Genomic DNA, 22,143 nt, shown 5'->3' with positions numbered 1-22,143 from the left:
GTTTTCTATATTTTGCATTATGCAGAAAGAACTTATCATCTTTTCTATTTCATGGCATGATTTCCTTTTTCGTGCAGATGGTTTCTATTTTAGCTTTTATTTGCAAGGTTTTCTAACCGCTGTCTTATATATATCTTTTAATTGTTTGTAAAATTAAACATGAAAGTGCTTGTTGCTTGCAAGGATGCACAATAGCTGCATAATAACCTTTGAAGTTTTATTACATAAAAACAGATTAATAATATTTTTTGCGTTTGGTTTTAAGTAACCGGGATGATGGCAAAGTAATAATGTGCAATTTCATCATACATCTATTTAAAGCTAGTTATTTGAGTTTCCATTAATTGGTATAATCTAGTGTATAAAACGGTGCACACGTCTTGGTATGTCTTTCCTGGATCCCGGAGTGGTGATATTAGCTCAAAATAAATTCAGAAATACTTAGTGTGCATTGCTCTGATAAAGTTTGTCTAGATTGTTCCACTTTAACACCAATGTCTATCTATCTATATATCTATCTATCTATCTGTATGTCCATCCGTCTATCTAGCTATCTATCTATCGATCTATCTATCTATCTATCTGTCTGTCTGCCTGTCTGCCTGTCTGTCTGTCTACCAATCTATCTATCTATATATCTTTCTTTCTTTCTATCTATCTATCTATCTATCTATCTATCTATCTATCTATCTATCTATCTATCTATATATTTATCTATCTATCTATCTAGTTCGCTAGCTAGCTAGCTATCCTCTTGATTGAAGTGTTGTGTTTAGGTCTTTATACAATAAGTAAATATTGAGAGCATTAAGGTAAAATTAAGCAAACAATTTGTTTATATATCTTACCTTAAGAGTATGGCTTGGATTAGAGTGTCACAGTCAGCTTGACTTTGTAATTCATGGACAATGTGACCTAAATAGTTTGCGTTTCCGACAAGTGTATTTCAGTTACCCAGTCTAACAAAGTACTGCACTTGGTCTTTCATAATCTAACTTTCTGTCTTAAACTGGAACTTCGTTTTCGCATCCGAATTTATCTATTAATAATTATATCCAACGGTTCTATCCGTAATACATGTTTTTATCTAAATCAAATCTCTGAAGATTAACAGACAGTTATCTACTAAGTTTTGATCGATTTGATTTTGATTACAGTTTGATTTTCAATCTTACGTCAGGATGTTCAGGCATATTTGCCACATCTTCTTGTTTCAACGATTTTGAGCTAATCATGTACGGTAAATGGAGTTTCGTTAGACACCATCAAATTTGTAATGCAGTGTGAAGTTAGCTGTATGTTTATTCTTCGTAATATTTTCACTGATTTCATCAACCCATTTTTCTATGAGAAAAAAAAATCCTTGCATCATCCATTATTTTGTTTCTCCGACTTTCTTCAGGTATGTTGAACTTATTTTTCATGAAATTTTGTACCGATAGATTGAATTTACTTGTTAAATTTAGGTGGCAGCGATTTGGAAGTAACCATTAGAACTATTTGTTATCTTTTAAGGCAACTTGTACCTTGACATAATTCAAATCTGATTTCTCTTGATATTGTGACTCCCGAACAAAATACGGACGAGAAAATGGCGGAGGAAAATTGTATAGCTGACAGGAATTTTCCAATTCTTGCTCGCAATTTTGCAGTGATTTATTAAAGCTTCTGTTGTGGAACATCGATAGTTTGATGTGCATTTAACAAAACATTGGGACGGCGAAAGGCTAGGTAATGGTGCTTATTAATTCTGGGCCATTTTGTGTGATTAAAACGTGCTTCCGTGTTCAACTGAGATCAACGAGGCCGTTCATTCAAGGCTGTCAAATGAAATCGATCCGGTACATTTAAAACTGATGAAAAGCTCGTAGTGAATCTTTAATCAAGATTTCTAAATAGCATTGACAATAATTATTTTCAGATCTTGCAATGTTTGACAGTCTCTGCGATTGTGTATGATCCGTAACTGTCAGGTCGGAACTTGCATTTCTCTTTTTTTATTTTAGTGCTGTAGACGAAATGTGTCGTATAAATATATTCTAACCGATTTTTTATTTGTGTTCAAAAACTACAAATGGGTTTCGCTTCAGTATCCCTGCCCCTCCGTCCAGATAAACCTGTCATTGGTTTTATAGGCATAAAACTGTCTATATAATTTTTGGTTCATCTGTTTGTATTTACGTACATAACGTCAAAAAACGTCCATGTATAAAGAAAAAGAAATAAGGAACAAAACTACTACAGGTTAAAGAAAAATCTTGAATAGGTGTTTATGGACATGACATATTGAACTGTGATCGATGCGGAACTGGAACCGCACGAATTTTTGTCTTCAGATTGACCCGAGATATGAGGTACGAAATTAACTGAGAAAATTAAACATGAGCCCCATGCGATGAGTCTATAAACCCTAAACTAGCAATACAAACGTACATGTCCTTTGTCATTGTCGAATATTTATCTGAAGACTGTACTTGGCATTTGGGTATTAACAATCGCTCTGGTTGGTTCATTTGTTACAAATATTTAATCGTCCGCTCATCTTTTATGGTGATTGAAGGGCACAGAAAGAAACTATTAACTGCTCCTGTAATCGACACTCAGACACGTCACGTGGATTCAGTTAACACATTTCAATGCCATTAAAAAAAGTTAAAGAAGCAAGCACAATGCAGTGGGTTGTTGCTATGGCGGTTCGTAGAGACAACACGGATTAGGTTATGTACATTACACAGAATTTGATTAGAGCTTCATGAAAGATGGTAAAGAGATATAGGACGGACTGTTAGATATTAGCACTTAATCGTATCAGATTTGGAATTAGGAGGCAATGGAAATACACTACAGGTATTGAATCGACCCAACCGAGTCAGCACTATGCCGACTGCGGTAAAGCCTCGGTCCCGCGTCCCGGCAAAGAAGTAAGTATACTACAATATCTTTGACCATCATACAACCACATGGCTTTGAATTTTGCAACATTTAAGATATAATCCTATTTTTATTAAATAGTCATTAATCTCTTGTAAAAATTGTCGGTTCGTTTCGTTTTTGGAGAAGGCCTTCTTTATCTATTGAAAGAGTTGGACATTTTGTAATTCTCTACGAAAATAAAGATTGGTTACCGAAGGTATCAGTTTGATTTTAAAAGAATTATGTTAGGATTTGTTAACTTGTACTTGTTTGTTCAACCAACTTTCTAATCCATTTGATATAAATATCCATGTAGACCAGATTTATTTTATGTAATGAATTTATACATATCCGGAATTTAAATATTTAAGTTCAGGTGTGTGTGTGTGTGTATATATATATATATATATATATATATATATATATATATATATATATATATATATATATATATATATATATATATATATATATAATTATTGCTATGTTATTGTATTTTATCTAGTATCACTATTTATTCTAGCAGTTCGACTCGTAAACAAACATATATATGTCCTTGCTATAAAACTTTCTTATACTCGCGTTTAACTTTTTATACACTTGATTAATGTTCTTATACTCCCTCTGAACTTGTGTGTGTGTGTGTGTGTGTGTGTGATTAGGATTTTTAACGTAGCTTTTAAAAAAATTCAGTCATATTGCTACGATGTCTGCAGTGTGGCAGTTTATAGTGATGTCTAGCACTGGAATATCATGCCGCAGACATGTAGCATGATGTCCCACCCAGTCACATTATCCTGACACAAGGCCGACCAGCCCTAACACTAACCTCGTAAAGCCGAGCGCATAGCGAGGCAGCTGTTAGTACCATTTTTGTAAGTCTTTGATATGACTCGGCCGGGGTTCAAACCCACGACCTACGGCTTCCGAGGCGGACGCTCTAACGAACTTTAGTTTGTCTTTCATTAAATTAAAAGAATCGTGCATGCTAGTCTTCTTCTTTATGAACAACATGATCATTATATCATTTCATGTTTTGTTCATTCATTCATTCTTCTTCTTTGTCTCAATCAAGTCCTGACCTCATTCTATGCATGTGAATAAATTACACGTTAAGAAACAGTTGTCTTCGACAGAAAATGACGATTGATTTAGTTTCACTCTTTGATAATGCATTTAAAGACCTACTTTTAGCTTTCTCATGCCCGCAAGTTAATTTTTTTTGTCTTTCGTAAGACTGAAACGCGTGTTTAATCTCGTTCGTTGTCGTCTTTTTTCTTCTTCTGATTTTCCTGTAATGCCATCATCATCGACATCTACCGCCTCAAATGTTGCTTCTCTCTTTTTTCTTTATGCCTTTTATTTTTCAGTATTTTCTTCTTCCAATGTAGACATTGACTTATGATAACAAAGGTCACATAAGTTAAATATTTACATAGGAATTAAAAGTTGTTTAAAGTTTAATTTTGTACAAGATCACTTTTCCTGGTAAAACTTCTTAAACTAACTTCCATCTGATCTGACGTCAATATCCTTATTTATTTTTGAACTATCGATTCTAGAATTATGCTGGCAAAGCAAGCTCGTTAGCAACATTGTCTAATGGCTTGTATGAATGATAATAAAATATGTTCGTTCAGTTCACGTCAAAATTACTGTGACATGCCCTATAACATTTTAGTGCTGAATGCGATTATTGTAAGGGTAAGTATCTTTTTCAAATAAGATACCACACTGAATGCACAGTCATTATACTATCTGACTTTTTGGGGGGGGGGGGTTGGGGGGACCAGACAGATTCCCCCACCCCCACCCACCTAGCCAAAGATAGTAAAGTGTTTATGTGTTTATGTATCCCCCGAATGTGTGTTGTATGTGTTATTTTATAAAAAGATTTTTTTATAGAATTTTGTTTAGAAATATTTGGTTGGGGTATTTCTAAGAAGTCCTAGTGTTTCTATAGGGTTGTTCATCCGAGAACGGTCATTTGTTTTTCAGGCATATAGAGATGTCATTTTACATTGCAATAAGTCAAGTGCCTGGTCTTCCATTAAGTGTAGCTATTTATATGACAATGAACTAAAATCTAATTTGTTATAATGTGTTCATTATGCAGAACTTTGCCATTGAATTTTACAACTTCATATTTACACTTTTATTTATTAAACGGTAATTATTCACTTTTCAACAGATCTCAAAGAAGAAAAAACCAATGAGAAATATTAATGATTTTTTGGGGACAATAAAATACAATAATAGCAGATTGACTCTGTTGGCCAAGAGACAATAAGTAACCAGTTATTGGAGCATTCACATAATTTGTTAAAATCGCACTATATGTTATTTCTATACCCGCTATCAATACTATATCAAATGTATGTGTGTCATCTGCAAAAAGCGTTACGTAATTATTTACTTCTGCTCAGCGGTTATTAATGAAGATAATATTTATTCACAGAGACTGTGAACTAATTAAAGGAAAATATTGGTAAATTGCCACAATATGCAAATGAAAGACAAATTAGAAAATATTTAGCGAGTCAACCAGTTATAATAATATTGATAAATAATTGCAAATGTTTACCAAGCCTTTGTAGCAATCATTATGACTGATTAAAATCACATCTTGTAAATGCCACTTGTCTTCTCCCTCTGTGTTATAAATTAACCAGAGTACTGTGCCGGATAGCCCCAAGTTTAGCAACAACGTAAGCTTTATATTTCTCTTGTTTCAGACCTGACACCGAAGACGCAAAGAACATGAAGAAGGACAATACTTGGAACGTTTCGGTCAATACGGAAAGACCTAATATGGATGATGATGATGCACAGTAAATTATTTCAATTTACATCTTATCCACCAAACCACACACGCACGCACGCACGCACGCACGCACACACACACACACACACACGCGCGCGCACACACACACATACACACGCACACACACACACACAAAAACACACACACACACACTGATCAGTCAGCGGGTATGAAACTCTTAGCTTGAGCTTTGAAATTAAGTTTCCACCATCAACCAATCCGAACCGACCCTTTAAAAGTAAAGTCTGTTGTGATTTGTCGACATAAAATATCAAGCTTTAACTCATTTGCAAGAAACAGTTAAACAATTTTTAGGACAAGACTTTCCCAATATATGGCTATGCATACAGATTGTTTTTATGGACTTATTTATTAATCTTGATCCAGTTAGGTAAAACACAAATATCACGTTTTGCAGAAAAACTCCTTATGATAAGCACATATTTCGAAATATCAGAAAAATTTCCATCCTCTGCTAAGTTTGATAATAAAATTTATTAAGTGGGGAAAAAGATTTGTGTAGTAATTGATACACTAATTCAAACATGGATTAAAACTAGCCGAAAAATCAAGCTTCTAATTTACAATAGTACTTTTCTTTTCCTTACTGCATCTTTTTTTCTCTCATTAGGAATGGTATCCTCAATTACATTTTTGTAGTCTTTAACGAACACGTCCTTCTATCAGACCTGATTAAAAAGGATAAAATGGCGTTATACCAATTGCATATTGCACCCAAAATGTTCTCACACAAATAAATAAATAAATAAATAAATAAATAAATAAATAAATAAATAAATCTGTATGCTTAATAAAGGCAGAAATATAACAACAATACCGACTTATTCCCCACAGCTTAAAAGTGAGCTATACCCCTGGAAAGAAAGGAGGCAACTTCGGGCTTCCTCTCGGTGCTAAGATGATTGTACCTGACGGTGTGTTTAGCAAGAAGGACAGCATTACGTGCCAGGTGGCAGCACCCACACAAAGATGGCGTTACACACCAGTGCTGCCTTCTAGTGAGCATTTGACGAGCGAGATCTTTATATTTTCTTCCACTCTTCATCCTCTAAAAAAGTCCATTGTGATCCAGCTTCCTTATTACCAAGTGGATTCTGAGCACGCCGAGATAAACGTCAAGGGTAAATGGAAAGACGAAAATGAGTGGGTCGATGTTGGCTTCTTGAAAAAGGTGAGTTTTTCGACCATTTTGGTTCAAAATAACTGACAGAAAAGTTGCTAAAATGTTTTTTAAATTCTTTTATCTATTATAAAATTTTTCTTGGTTGGCCCGGTACTATCCGAATAACGACGGAATCAGAAACAAGAATTTCAGCGGTTTCAGCTTCAAGTATCACGACTTCCTTACATAAATGAACATGTACAACGATTTAAACCTCCTTTTCTGCTTATTCGATATTGATAATATTTCATGTGAAGAGACAAACTGACATTTGAGGGTTTCAGAACAATCATTATTGTTTTACTCTGGTCTTAATTTCAAGCAATAAGACTGTATAGCTGCAGTCATATTCTTGCATTTGACTACCTCGTTACAGTCGTGTTCCTCTGTTTGACTTAAAACATAATGACACATCTACAAAGGTTTCGCGAGCACACTGTAAAGTTTAAATTGAAAACTATGCAATCACTGGAGAAAATCTGTCAAAGTTCTTTTCATAGTTAGCATAGTATTAGCATTGACTTTTGCATAATATATTATCATAGATTCTAAAGTTTCCTCACAGCTGTGACTCTTCTGACTGACTGTCTGAACGTATTATCATCACCTAACATTTTTATGACAAATTAACATAAGGTGATCCATTCAGTTTTTACACTATCCCATTCAAATATTTACCTAGCCCGTTTTTAATTATCTATTACGCTGCCTCAGAAGTGAACTTTTGCACTTCTTCATTAACCAATATGTTTCCGCTAGTTTTCAAGCTTCAACACTAAGATGAACTTGTTTTGAAAGCTGAAAAAGAGTGGACCTGAAAACGGAAAATACATTCCCCGTTGTGTAGTGATATGTAGCTAAATGAAGATACATGCAGTAATACCCACTTGGGACATGACCTTTAATATCTTGTATGCAAACTTTAATACCGTTTCTAGCCCTGAGCTAATTATTCCTTGTTTAAGAGTATCAAACTCACCCTTACACACAGCTTTAGCTTCTATTTATATCAAGCTCAAAAGTAACAGTAGAACACGAATGACATAGATATTAAACAAGTCTCATGATATATTGTGTTTTTTGTGGATAAGGAGGTTATTGAAATTCGTCTACTAAAGCACGAAAGATTACTCATATAATAATAACCAATCTGTATAAGATCATGGATGTACGCAAAACGACGGTATCCTTTTGCTTCTTCCTTTTTTCCTTTCTATCATAGGAGTCTTAACGTATATATATGATTTTGTTGTCTATCCATACTTTGATCAATGACATTCAGACAGTCAGACAACAATTATTGAATTCGCTTTTCTCATGTAAAATATTTTTCACACATCCTTTGATTCTGACGATGGAGAAAACCCTTCTAAAATCTCACTTTTGCTTAGAGAACTTTCATTTTTCTAAGCCTGTGGCACGATGTCTACTCTCTGTTTCTAAGAATAGCTTGTGTTTCTAATAAAAGGGCACTTCTATATTTTGCTCTTCTGACCGTTCGACCTTGAAAATTCAGTCAACATATATACAGGAATATAAAAAATTATATTCATGAGACGAAATGACTAGTCACAAAGGTCACCTCTATTGGCAGCTTCGATGTAGCGTTTCAAACGATGCACACTCGTTTCAGTAAAAATGATCACCATTAGTAATTGCTTAAACATAATATATTATAAATTTGTTCATCAATTTTGTTTTAGGAGATGAGGATAGAAAAAACAGGAATTTTATAAATAAAAATATACATGTTGAAAAAGATATTGGAGTATTCTTATGAACACAAAAAAACGAAAATTGTAGTCAATATCACACAAGTAATGCTCATTCCTTGACCCAGTTTAAAGAAGTATTATCTTTAAATTCTCCTCGCCGTATATATTTTCCATACTTTTTCCATACATTTTCCATACCTTTGTCATGCTTTCCTTGTTTTAGAACTAAATATTTATCTCAAAAACCAGGTTAAATATTTATTCCCAAGGTTTTTCAAAAGTTAATTTTGAGAAATTCTATGATCATAGCTTTTGAGAATTTTGGACAGAATGAAGATGAGACTCTAGAAAGCCAAACATTTTCACCTACTGGGAAGATGCCCCTAAAATATATGATAAAATGATGGCCAGATGTCAACTATTTTAACTAAGTATCAGCCATAACCAAATGGTGTGTTTTGCTTTCATGTTCTGAATGCACTCGTTCACTTCGTAAATTAACTGGATGACTTAAGACATATGCACGGCAGATCTATTTTAATTGATGACGTCTGACTTACTGTAATGCTCATGTTCCCATACAATTCAGGCATTTTCATACAATAAGTAAAAATTAAAAAAAAAAATAACCTGATCAGATAAACTCTGACATTGTTATTGCCCTAACAGGCGTAGTTCATTCAGGGCCAACTTTGCTTGTCCTTTTAAGAATATATGTTTGTTTGGCAAACAATAGAGATAGAACCCTATTTAATAACCTTTACAAATTTTGTCATATGTCTAAAGACACGATTAAGGAGATGAAACTCAAAGCTAAACGTGTCGGAACATAAATACTTAATAGAAATTGATGTTCAAAGATTTTGGCATATACAAATTTGGAAGATTTATTAAGTATTAATCTAGCGTGTCATAAACGACCCATTTAACAAAGTTTGAAATCTGAGAACTTTTTTCTGCTATCACGTTGAAAGGGCATATTTTGCATTAGGCGACAGAGGGTTTACATTCATGTACAAAGTTCCCCATATATCTCATATCAGTCTAGATGAATTACCTATATATGCGTCGACCCTTTTACTTCCCCTCCTTATAACGGTACATGGTGTTAAACACTGTCAGAATACTTTTCAGGCTCGTTTCTAATAATTTATTTCTTGTAGTCTGTCCGAGAAAGTGAATCGAGTCGAATTCCGTAAACCTTTTAGAAACAAAATTCTCAGTTTTGAAAGAGTTTGAAATAGCTTAGCTTCTTTTCGCAATTTCAAATAATGTGGAGTCCATAGTCACACAAGTATATATTGCATTCAGTTGAGTCTCAACCCTCTGGTTGAAACCTACACCTTAAGATGAATCCCTGAGATGTTACATAGAAAAGAAACGTCTAAGCGTCCTAATATGAATGTTCGTCCACTATTTCATTTATTTCATGTATAAGAGCGAAGACGAGAAAATGCTTTTTGGGACGATTCTGGCACTTAAAAGATCTACCGGCTCATGTCAACAAGCAATTTAAGTAAGAGAATATGTACCTTCAAAGATGCCCTACATTTTTCAAGTTCAATAAACGAACTTTTACACTAAATGCTCATTAGTTAGACAAAAGATTATTGTTGTTACCGTACCTAATTTTAGTCATAGATAGACCTATTTATGTAACACAGTGTATATCAAACAAGGAGTAATTGTTTGTGGTCTGAGTTACCTAGCAAACCGTAATGTTAGCACCGGATAATTGACATTAAAAGCTTCACCTGGGAAATATATAATTAATTTGGTCGAGGTTTTAACTACTTTGCAATCCATGCGTTATAATTTAAAATAGAAATGAGTCTTTCTATGTATTTCAAAAGATAACTGAAGTTTAAATAAACAACATAAGAGCTCCACTTTGAATGTTTGCCGAAACTTTAAAAATTAACATTGAGCTAGGCTTAATATAACAACCTTATGATTTGTTGAAATAGCTGGATGAAAGAATAACGACGAATAGACTTCTTTCATGTGCTGGCAGAATAAATATACTCCGTTCATTTGACAACAATAGTCTCTCTTTTTTGTAAATGCAAACAATCTTTTATTCCCTTGTAATGTGTTTATATATATATATATATATATATATATATATATATATATATATATATATATATATATATATATATATATATATATATATATATATATATAATGTACGAACCACATAATTCAGTTTCTACTGCTTGTCGTATAGAACAGTTTGGGTTATGCGTGTGTGTGTGTGGAGAGAGAGAGAGAGAGAGAGAGAGAGAGAGAGAGAGAGAACATTAGTCTTCTAACCTTGCTACGTTTCTTATTTCTTCATAATCTTTCAAACGAAAAGAGAAAATTACGAATACACTTTTTGGTCCCTAATAATTACATCAGCAAAAAAATACCAGGAATATTTCAGTAATTTTCCCTCACATAGTACATCTGAGCAACAAAAGAGTAATATTAAAATAGTCCACCATTATAGATCCTATTCAAGTTGGGCTGAGCATTCAATGGGCATGAGAGGGGCATGTAATAAACAAGGAAGGGCAGCGTGAGAAAGGGAGGGGTAAACTCTTATCTGTTTCAGTACAGGAGTCTATTCCTGTCCCAAAGGTATTTTGTTTACGTTCAAACGTTTAGGAAGGAGCTTGACTCAAGTTTACCTAGAGATCATAAAGTCTAAACGTAAATTGTAAATTTCAAGACAGACTTTGTTTTTAAATATTTTTATTGTTATTGGCGTAGAAGGCGGATGGGTTGGACATAAAGTACTAACATATTTAATTAGTCATTTTCCAACATACACACAACCCACGTGATTTAACATGCATCGTAATGAAATTAATGTAACATCCTAACTCATATCAAGATTATGAATTTAATATAATTATTTTAACCAGTATCATAAATCAATAACCATCTCTAATTTTAAGGATGGTACTAAGACGCCGTGTGTGGAACTTCAAATCGACCGACTGGGGATATTTGCTGTGACCTTTGCTCCGAAGAAAGAAGTGTTTGAAGTCACTACCCAGGGATGTTTGTATAATGCCCGACTAAGCAAATATATCAGTGTCCGTTTTCCTAAGAAAGCCGCGGACAGAAATTTCCAGTGTTCAATACAGGTATTGTATCTCTTTAGGGCTTAAAACAGCCGCATAAAATGTCTTGTGTTTCGAAATATTGCAAGGCATGCGGTAGTTTCTAAATTTTATAGAATTTCGTTCTGTATTCGCACAGGTTCTTAGGAGTAAACGTACTTAAGTTTTCACGTTGTGAGCATTTGACTACTTCATTAATTTCCCGTTACGTCTGAAAATTATTTCTCACGAAATTCACGTTTCCTATCCCGACTAAATTTGCATTGTCTTTTTGGTTCGAAAATTTCGGGAAATGACTCTGCTTGTATCTGATTGCTTTTAGTTAAAAGTTGGCAAATGTTTGACAGGCATTTAAACTGAGGAAGCAAAATTGCATCACACTCGGTCTACTTTTGTCATGGATTTTTTTTTTATCTAAGCATTTAATACTTTTGTTGTGACGACCACTTTGTCATTGTTTCTACGAGCTGTTCTGAAATCACAATTCTGCTTCATTACAAGTGGAGCATGTATTCAGAACTTCTCGTAAATTAAGTGGCCTGCACTAGTTCTCTACGTGTTGTGTGTGTTCTTCCGAATTAGAATACTGGTCCCAAATCTTTGTATTAATTTCATATTTGATCTTTGCGTTTTCTTTGGCGCGTAATCAAGTCACTGTCGAATTTCAGATCAACCCAATAGGACCTGAAAAGCTGCAGCTTGCCAGGGAGCTCTACCCTGCAGATACGAACGATCTACTGCTTGTTTCCGAAATCATAGATCTTACTCCAGACACAAACATCACTTTCAAGCGCGCAGTTTCAGTCAAGCTTCCACTTCCGGCTGGGTTGGAAGTAGAGGATGATAACAGCACCAATGATATAGCTGTCTTACAGAAAACAAACAACGGGTGGCAAGTTCTTGATGTCAACTACAAATTTACACGGACAACCGTAACCTTTGACGTGAAGGAACTATCCAGGTAGAATTCTACTAATTATGTCTAGCCTACCAGCCTACTTACCTATCTACTTATTACCAACCTACCTATCTATATATTGCTTACAAAACTATATATATGTTGGTAGAGGTACTTGTTTCCATAAAATTAAAAACATTATAAATTTCCTAATTCAACCGAAAAAGTTAAATGTAGTTGCCTACAAACGTTTTATCTTTTTTCACAAGCAGTGATAGTTTTAATTTCTCTCTTTATTTGATACTAAACTGTGTGACTATTATTTGTAGAATTTCCAAAGAAAAGTTTCTTGACCAAGCCGAAATCCCATGAAAATTTTATTTATATGTTAAAATTTTCGAATTGGTTAAAAAAGCAAACAAAGTTTGAAACTTTAAAAGATTTAACTTTGGCTGACATTTAAACAGCATGGACCGTACTCATTTTAGAGACCAAACATTACAATGGCTGACACGTCTTGGATTTCTTCTTGGAATGGATTTATACTTATAATGGATTCTTGCCACGGAGATGGATGGATGGATGGGTGGATGGATGGATGGGATGCATGGATGGACGGATGGATTTGTACCCGCGTTTACCTGAAAAATCTATTTCCCGTGATTTTTTTCTCTCACCTTTTTCTTACAGATTCTGTGTCGCGCAGGCGAAACCAGATAGGAAAAAAGTTCTATTTAGAGCTATGGGCGTCTTGGAAGGCATAATGGATAAAGAGAAAGGAGAACTATTGATATTTATAAACCTTCAAGAAAAGTTCTGGGTCATGATTCTAGAGTGTTTTTCTCTATCGAGAAAGGAAGAAAGGATAGCGATGAGACAAGCAAAAGGATATAAATATGTAGAAAAAGCACAAATAGGGAAAGAGGAACAAGAAAAGAAAATGTTTAAGAAGTTAGGACAAAATAATACCACAAAATCCCCAAAAGACGCTTGCTTTGAAATTTATGATTGTATGAAATGGGGAATAGAAGTTACTGATGACATAAAGGTAAGTTTTGAAAGTGATTTCTTGGACAACAATGAGTTGCAATTTTTGAAGTTCCTTCCAGAGAGTTACAGAAGATTCGTCATCGAACCAAAAACAAACGAGGAAAAGGCACTTGTCGGTTGTGTCAACTTTGTCCCTGTGAACGAGAAAGACACTTTGGCTAAAATGGCTTCCACACTAAAATTCAAAGTGGAAATTAGTGAAGAGGCAGTGAAGGCCTACTTCAAACCCGAAATCGTTCCGGAAGAGCCTGAGCCAGAAAAGCACCGTCCCACAATCGATCTGAGCATGTTCAATGTCAAAGACCAAAAGAAAGAAGAAACGTTGGTACCCAAATTCAAACCTATTCCACCTGCAGTGATGGAAAGATTGATGAAAACAAGCAGAAAGCCTATTGTTTGTGAGTATATTATTGGGGGTGGGGGTGGGATGGGGGTCTTGTTGTTTCAGATCTGTCGTTGATTTATTGTCCTTCAAAATGCCAACTTTGGATCTATCATGATCTGACAATAGTTGATCCTTGGAAACTGATTCTCATTTGTATTATGATTCATCAAAAACAAGTCATACCGAGTTGAGGAAAATGACACACGGGCTTTCATGCTGATATGTCAGAGATTCTTGAACAACACAAATGAACCGTAATGCCAGGCAATATATTTATATAAAAAAATAGTTATAGTCATTCCAAGAGTATCAGTTATCTTCTCCATCTAACATCATAACTTCAGTTCAAACATCGACCACAGAAACGTTGATAACAGTTGAATTTGACCCCCTGCCGAGTCATACCAAAGACTTACAAAAATGGTACTAACAGTTACCTCGCTTGGCGCTCAGCATTAAGACGTTAGTGTTAGGACCTGTCGGCCTGGTGTCAGGTTAATGTGACTGGGTGGGACATCATGCTACATGTCTGCGGCATGATGCCCAAGTGCTAGACGTCGCTATAAACTGCCACACTGCAGACATCGTAGCGATATGACTGAAAAATTGTTAAAGCTACGTTACAATTCCAAATCACACACACACACACACACACACACATATATATATATATATATATATATATATATATATATATATATATATATATATATATATATATATATATATATATATATATATATATATATATATATATATATATATATATGGTATCTTTTGATGAACTTCCCTTTTGTATTACTCGACCACTGTCATCTGTTGTCTTGGTTTTTGAATATAATACTTATTGATGCTTAGTCAGCCATGAAAATAGTCAATGTGGGTTATGCGCAGTGCGTATGCATTGAATGGACGGGATAGATCCTCAACACAAAGCTTTTTAGATACATGTGCCTAGTAGCGATGATTTTAAAGTGGATACGACCCGGAGGAATTTAGATTATTTTTTTGGTTTGGTTGTTTGTAACTCAAGAACGATTCCAAGTACAGGATATATATAGTAGCACCTGCCTTAATAGTTAGCTTATTTTAACAATCACCTGTCTTAAACGGCCTTAATTTATAGATCCCTACAACTACAGTTTAGTGGAGATAAACCCGTATTAAACAGCAGATTAGTCCACTGGGGTTGTTGTTCAACATAGTTTAGTGTATAATTCAAAATAATGTTTATTTCACATTACATAATGGTCATAGGTAATTAATTTCAAGATTTGTTTCGTATCATTTCAACTATTCCAAGAATATCAAGGAGTTTTAGATAATGGCAGCGGGTCTAGTATTTATTTTAGTTCGAATTTGTACCATTTACTGAGAATGCTATAGCTGCCATTGTTTGCTCATTGGCCGTCCAGTGTCTAACTTTGCTGCGTTTACGACCTAAGGTGGTGTCTCTTAAAGGATATATGGGTTGAATCAAAGTCGTTCGTCAAATACAAGAAAAAGGATATGCCGTGATTATACTACAGTAATTATAGAGGTACGCTGTACTACTGGAATACCGGGTTACCTAGGTGTTTTTTTCTCTTCCGGTGTTACTTTTCCGTCAGTAGGAAATGAATTGAAATTTCCGAGCAGTCTTGTTACGAATTTAATATAAAAACAGCATGTTTTCATTTTTCGTGACAAAACATGCCATTTTTTTTTACAGAACAGTTGGATTTGTTACAAATTAGTTCTGAATGTTACAAATATAGTTATATTTATGATCCTTTATTCACGTGCTTCATGTATGCCGGAGGGGTGGCCAAATGGGATGTCGTAAAAGATACTTGTGTTAAATCCAACTTTTAGAAAAGTTTCCGATGAAAGAAAAATGTAGTTTTTATTTATATATTAGCGTATGTTAATGTGTTAAATACATATATTTCTTTTTAAGATTGAATCGTCCTTAAATTTTCAAGAGAATTGTTATTTTCTTTTCTGAATTTGACCTATTTTCCTAAATCAACTAGATATTTTCTCGTTTGTTGAATACGTGTGTTTTATGTTTACAGGATGTTTACTGGCCATCTCTGCTAAATATCTTGTCCGCGTGTTGGCATCCCACTCAAAGTTTCCCTGCCTGTTATATCAATTTTGTAGCCAGTAAATTATAGGCTAAGTTATCAACAACCTCTATAATGTCATCATAATGTCTTTCACGTGGTATCAGCTACAGTGTAACCTTAATCATCCCACTTTAGTTACAGTTTTGAGATTACAACTTATTCAACAATTACTATACACGTAAATTACTGATCATTGAGTTTGGGAGTGGGCTGCGATACTCGTTCGAGGTGAGATTTTATCTTTGTTCAAATAATATAATGGATATAATACGATGGTATTTAGCTATAATTCAGTACAAGAAATTTGTGCGGTTTTTGACTGATGGAACATTGAATTATTGGTCCCTAATATAATTGCGGTATATCGTGGTACGTATCACGGTGTGTTCAGAAATACCGGTATACCCCGGTACAAAAGTGTTCGTGTGAACCAACTCTAATATTTAAGCTATCAAATTAAGTGATTCAGAAACAATAAGAAAGCATGTTTATTTTTGCAATTTATCGTATCTTCCAGTGGATAAAGAATCCAAGTGCCTGTCTGGAAAGAGTTTGATGGCGCTGTCGAAACTGGTCCCCGAAGGTCTGACCCTCGCAGTTCACCTAGATCTTCCAGACAGCACGATCACCGGTTTAGGTTTTGACGCCATCTCTAACGGTCTTGGAATGGTCGATGTAACCTATAAAATCCTTCTGTACTGGAAAAGGCAGATGAAAGATAAGAAGGATGGAGCTATTGAGGTTCTCTCCATGGCACTGAAAGATATGGGAAGGGAGGACATTGCAAAAGTTTTGACCGAAAGACATAAGAGCAATAAAGAACTGACGACTGAGTGCTTGTCGGCTTCGTCTTGATGTACTTTTGCATGTTTATGCTCAGAATGTCGGTTATGGATTAGTACACCCGCTTTTATTCGTCATCACGATCGCAAAATTTGCAATAACATTACGTACGAAGAAGAAATATGCATTTAAGATTGCTATGATTTTAGCCAATGTACTGAAGAGTTAGGGTTAGGTCTATAAACTAAACTCTCTCACAGCGTTGATTAAGATATACGTGCCAACGTTTGAAACTATAGCCTGCATTTACTCAAGCTTTTTATACATAACATCTCTTTTTAATTTAAACATTTCCATCATTGCACTGGTTAAGACTTAATTTCAGTAATTCTGGAAATAAAAACATTGACATATCTTAGTACCGAATGAAAGAACCATGTTTTTAATTTTAATCTTTCAGTAGCATTTACTTTTGCACCGTATTTGCTTTTTTTTCCAGGGTGTTACCACCAACATCCTTACGTTATGCATTTTTGTTTCTTCATTGTACGCGGTTGCTTCTTTTTAACCGATGCTTGATCAGTTTTAAACAGTAACTTAATCATTTAAAGTATCACCGTTGAAAATATTTAGCTATATCGAATGAGCTAAATTAAAGCATGCAAACATTATGATAGTTTTTGTGTATGTCTGTGATAGCTTTTGTGTATGTCTGCTGATCTTTGATCATAGATTAAAGTAATTTCAGTCTACTGTGAAGCTGACCAATGTAGCTTGCACGGACGTTAATGCCATATTAGCTGTGATAGAGAAGTTAAGCCTGATTGATAACTGTGATTTTTATTGCTTTTTTACTATTGATTTCTGTGAGAAGATTTGATCTGTGGTCAAAGATTATGTATGTCAGTGTTATACTTTATCGAAATATGTGTCTGATAGGATTCGAATATGTATGTGTAATGATCAATTTTCTTGGCTTTTCAATTTAGAAATGAGGGTATATGTCTGTTTAGCTGTGTCAATTTACCTTAATTTATCGTTATACAGTTTTGACTCTATATATTCCTTTGTAAGTTGAACTAAATACATCACAAATAGTCGCAAGTCTTTCAGCCACCTGTGAGTAAGCTATAAATTAAATTATATATCTGTCATTATTTGTAATATGCTATACCTATATTCTATATTTATGTTCTGAATATGCTTTCATCAACGATCTGTAGAAATATTGTTGAAAACGGATAAATATTAAAATCCTAGGAAATATTTTTAGCTGCGCGCAAGCTGTGTATGATATCAAGTTGTTTTAAAGTGAAAGGAGAAAGAAAATGAAAATTCGGGTATTTTGCTTCTTCTCTGCATCACTGATGCAGCTGGAGAAAATATTGGATAGGAAAAGTAATGTCGTTTTTGTAAAATGACAAGGTAAACAATAGTCAGAGTCTTGAATTGTTTTGTACGATTATGTTTGGTTCAGACACTCGATATGATGTTGTATCAATTTTTAATGTTCTCATGATCTTTATGTGTGAATTCTTACATAACACATAAATCTCTGAACTGATCATGCCACAATGCTACCATGATATTTGCATCATCTTATTTTTGTACTGTATTCATTAAGATTTATCAAATGAGATTTTACAGGCCTTCACTGACCAGTTTCAGAATGTAGAAATACATCACCTTCATAATTGAGAATTCAAAGTTTGAATGGAAGGAGTTACTGTGAATTTACTATTTTCTCAGGGCGCCATTTCCCCCTAAATTTCACGCTTGCAAATAACGAGAACTTAAGAACCCAATAAATAGAACGGTTATCCTGATGTACGAACCATAAGACTCCGGACTTAATCTGTAAATTCAAGTCCGAATAAAAATGTCATTTTTTCCAAAACTCAAAAACCTGATCCCTACAAAAATGAATGAATTCAAAGTAATGCCTTTAGGTTATAAGGATATGTGTGTTTGTGTTCCCCGCTCTTGGATTATACCCAGAAGAAAATGTGAAATGCAATATTATCATTCATAAGTTAAACATTTACAAATATCTGTCTTTGCATCTTTAGTCAGTATCCAGAATATTATTGCATTTAATTCATGTTTTTGTAACTGTTCGGAATTGTGTGCGATATATTTAGAGAGGCTTAAAAACTTGTCTTGTTTGTTTATTTTTTGTCCTGGTGGTTATTGAGAAAGAAACTGCAAAAAAAATTAGCCACTGCATTTTATAGGTTACATCCATTAATAGTTACGTCCCTTGAAATCAATATCCGTCATTTTCATGGTTATCAACTTACTAATTACATTGTTTGTTAGTGATTCGGTAAGAAATTATACCGAGTCAGTAGACAGTTTAAAAGATTGCTGACACGTATTTCGGGAGGTGGGTGGGTAAATCTCACTCCAGCTGAAAAATATATGTTTAAATATAGAAGATAAAAGACTTGAATACTAAACAGCTAACCAAGCAATGTGCACGAAGAAAGCACCCTCTAATTCGTGTCATTCAACCAAATGAGTGCATTTCGAAAGCTATAAGATTGTAAGTGGTCAACAATCGGTGCTCATATAAGCATGACTGCATCGTATCTACTGTCACTGAAACAAGTATCAGTAAGATATGCCGTCAGGTTTTGTTTTCGGTTTTAGTGCCCTAACTACTTTCAAATTTCTATCTTAAAATTTTTAAACATATCCAATAATTAGATTCTAACAGTATTTATTTCAAACTTCTAATTTTTAAACATATCCAATAATTAGAATCTAACGGCAATAATTTATATTTTCAAATTTTTAAATCCAATAATTAGATTCTAACAATATTCGAACGTGAGAAAATGTTTATTACATAGCAACCATGCTTCTCTCGTTTCCATAATCCTATGAATGCAGTTTTCGAAGCAATTTTCTTATAGATTAGCCGAAGCGGTCATCGAATTGAAATTTGTTTCACAAATAAGTACAATTTACAATATAGCTTGCACTATATTGTTTTGTTATAGTACATGTGTGACGAATCAAATAATATATTCTGTTTGTCTTTATTTTCTCCATAGATGCTTTGTAATGATAAACAACAGACGACGAGGAATTGTTGAAATTTCCATTCTTCCTCTCTTACCAATGTGCATTTCGTAGTGAGCGTTAAGCACGTTCATGTACACAGTATTTGCTTGCTGTGATCTTTCTCACCATTGCAGTTGATTGTCAAAATGATTTATAATTTTATGACAAACGCTTTAATTTATTTTGTCACAATAAAATGTATGTATACTTGAAATGGGGTTTTCTTGTTCCTTTGAAAGGTGTTATGGCTCCTAAATATATTTTTATTTGAAAAAGTTTATACTGATATTCAGACTACTGTGCATCTCACGATTCTGACTTTTTAATGACTAATTTCAAATCACTAACCAATTAGACATTAAAAGCTGGAACTAACCTGACGTCCCATTGGCAAACCTCAAACCTCTGAGCAGTTAGACGTTATAAGTTGTTTTTTTTTTTAACCTGAGGCTGAAACCCAATTGGTTAATTTCGAATCAATTAGCAGTTAGACCTTATAAGGCTCAGCAGAGACTTACAATCACGCTGCAGTTAGACGTTATAAGTTTGAGCTGAGACTGAAAATCACTAGACAATCAGATGTTATAAGGTTGAGGTGGGGCTCATGCCCATTTGGCTAACTTAGATCACTTAGCAATTGCACATTATATCTTTGAGCTGACACTTAAAATCACTCGGCAGTTAGACCTTATATGGTTGAACTAAGGCTGATGACAAATTGGCTAACTTAAATCACTCAGCAATTAGACATTATGTATTTAAGCTGAGACTTTAAATCAATCGGCAGTTAAACCGTATAAGGTTGAGCTGAGACTTACAATCACTCGGCAGTTAGACGTAAACTTGAGCTTAGGCTTAAAATCACTCGACAGTTAGTCGTTTTAAGTTGGAGCTAAGGCTGATGTCCAATGGGCTAACTTCAAATCACTCAGCAATTAGACATTATATGTTTGAGCTGAGACTGAAAATTAATCTGCACTTAGACGTTTTAAGTCTGAGCCGATGCTGAAAATCAGTCGGCGGTTAAACATTCAAAGCTTTATCTGAGACTTAAAATCACTCGGCAGTTAGACATAAATTTGAGCTGGGTTTAAAATCACTCGGCAGTTAGACATAAATTTGACCTGGGTTTGAAAACACTCGGCAGTTAGACACAAATTTGAGCTGGGTTTAAAATCACTCGGCAGTTAGACACAAATTTGAGCTGAGTTTAAAATCATTCGGCAGTTAGACACAAATCTGAACTGGGTTTAAAAACGAGCATGCTCTTATAATCATCCCACAGATGTTTGTGTATCGCGAAGGCATCATTATTAATCACGAAATGTTCTTTGAAGGCAGACACTGCATTTTGTAATTGGAGGATTTTACTTAGGGCCAATCTCAGTGTAGCTGCCATCAGGAAACCCTTTCCAAGGTTGTTCCTTATTGGAATCTGATTGCTAGGCCTAGGGTGCTGCACCACATACTGATACAATGGTTGAAAGCTTAGGCTGGGCACCTGCGGGCTCACCAATTTATGCTTATGGGTTGTGCGTGTGTGTTTGGGGGGAGGAGGCAACCAATTAGTCACTGCGAGCTTAATCAATAGGTAGCATGTATTTTTATACCTTGTTTCATAAAACCAGCATATAGCACTTAATTTTTTTATTAAAAAAAAGTATAGTTCGGGTTTTCTTTGGCCTTTTCCACCCCTTACGAGATATTTGGACAGTTGTGTTAGAATGAAATATCAGAGTGTATTCCTTATCGAAAACATGGAATTTGCAGGAACCTCGAGGGAGTGGAATACGGCACCAGCTTAGTTACCGGACCTTGCACACAAAAAAAGACCTTACATCGAGTCCTAACTGCATGAAAGCAATATGTATATAACTTATCGGATATAACAATTAAAATATGATATCATCTCTACAAATACGCATACACTCGAGCCAAAATTTACAGTGTATTCAAACAGGTCATTTATCACATTGGTTGCTCACGAAATCTAAAATCTCGCTGCCAACATTTTTCTTCATTTCAAAGGTCAAACAACTACATGACAAACAACCTTTGAAAAGAAAAGGCTGACGACAATTCGATTCCCTTCGAATAAG

At 34.5% G+C, this 22,143-nt stretch overlaps 1 protein-coding gene across 3 annotated transcripts in view; it reads left to right on the top strand.

Annotated features, from left to right (window-relative positions):
• Positions 1-20,258, top strand: part of LOC149793356 (uncharacterized) — a 70,745-nt gene extending 50,487 nt beyond the window's left edge. For 2 of the 3 annotated variants that reach the window (XM_089967341.1, XM_089967342.1), the window contains exons 2-7: positions 5,649-5,744; positions 6,593-6,929; positions 11,581-11,772; positions 12,417-12,709; positions 13,337-14,094; positions 16,710-20,258. In XM_089967341.1, the coding sequence (XP_089823467.1) occupies positions 5,674-5,744; positions 6,593-6,929; positions 11,581-11,772; positions 12,417-12,709; positions 13,337-14,094; positions 16,710-17,047 (1,989 nt within the window). In that variant the 5' untranslated portion in view covers positions 5,649-5,673 and the 3' untranslated portion in view covers positions 17,048-20,258. Of the gene's footprint in view, positions 1-2,674; positions 2,922-5,648; positions 5,745-6,592; positions 6,930-11,580; positions 11,773-12,416; positions 12,710-13,336; positions 14,095-16,709 lie in introns of those variants that run through there. The other variant, XM_089967340.1, reaches the window with a different exon arrangement.
• The last annotated feature ends 1,885 nt before the right edge of the window (positions 20,259-22,143 follow it).

Source organism: Sinohyriopsis cumingii, chromosome 8, assembly GCF_028554795.1.
Source record: "Sinohyriopsis cumingii isolate HCF-2022 chromosome 8, ASM2855479v2, whole genome shotgun sequence".
Taxonomy (NCBI): Eukaryota; Metazoa; Mollusca; class Bivalvia; order Unionida; family Unionidae; genus Sinohyriopsis; species Sinohyriopsis cumingii.
Note: the sequence above shows the minus strand (reverse complement) of the source record. Positions and strands in the feature narration are given on the sequence as shown.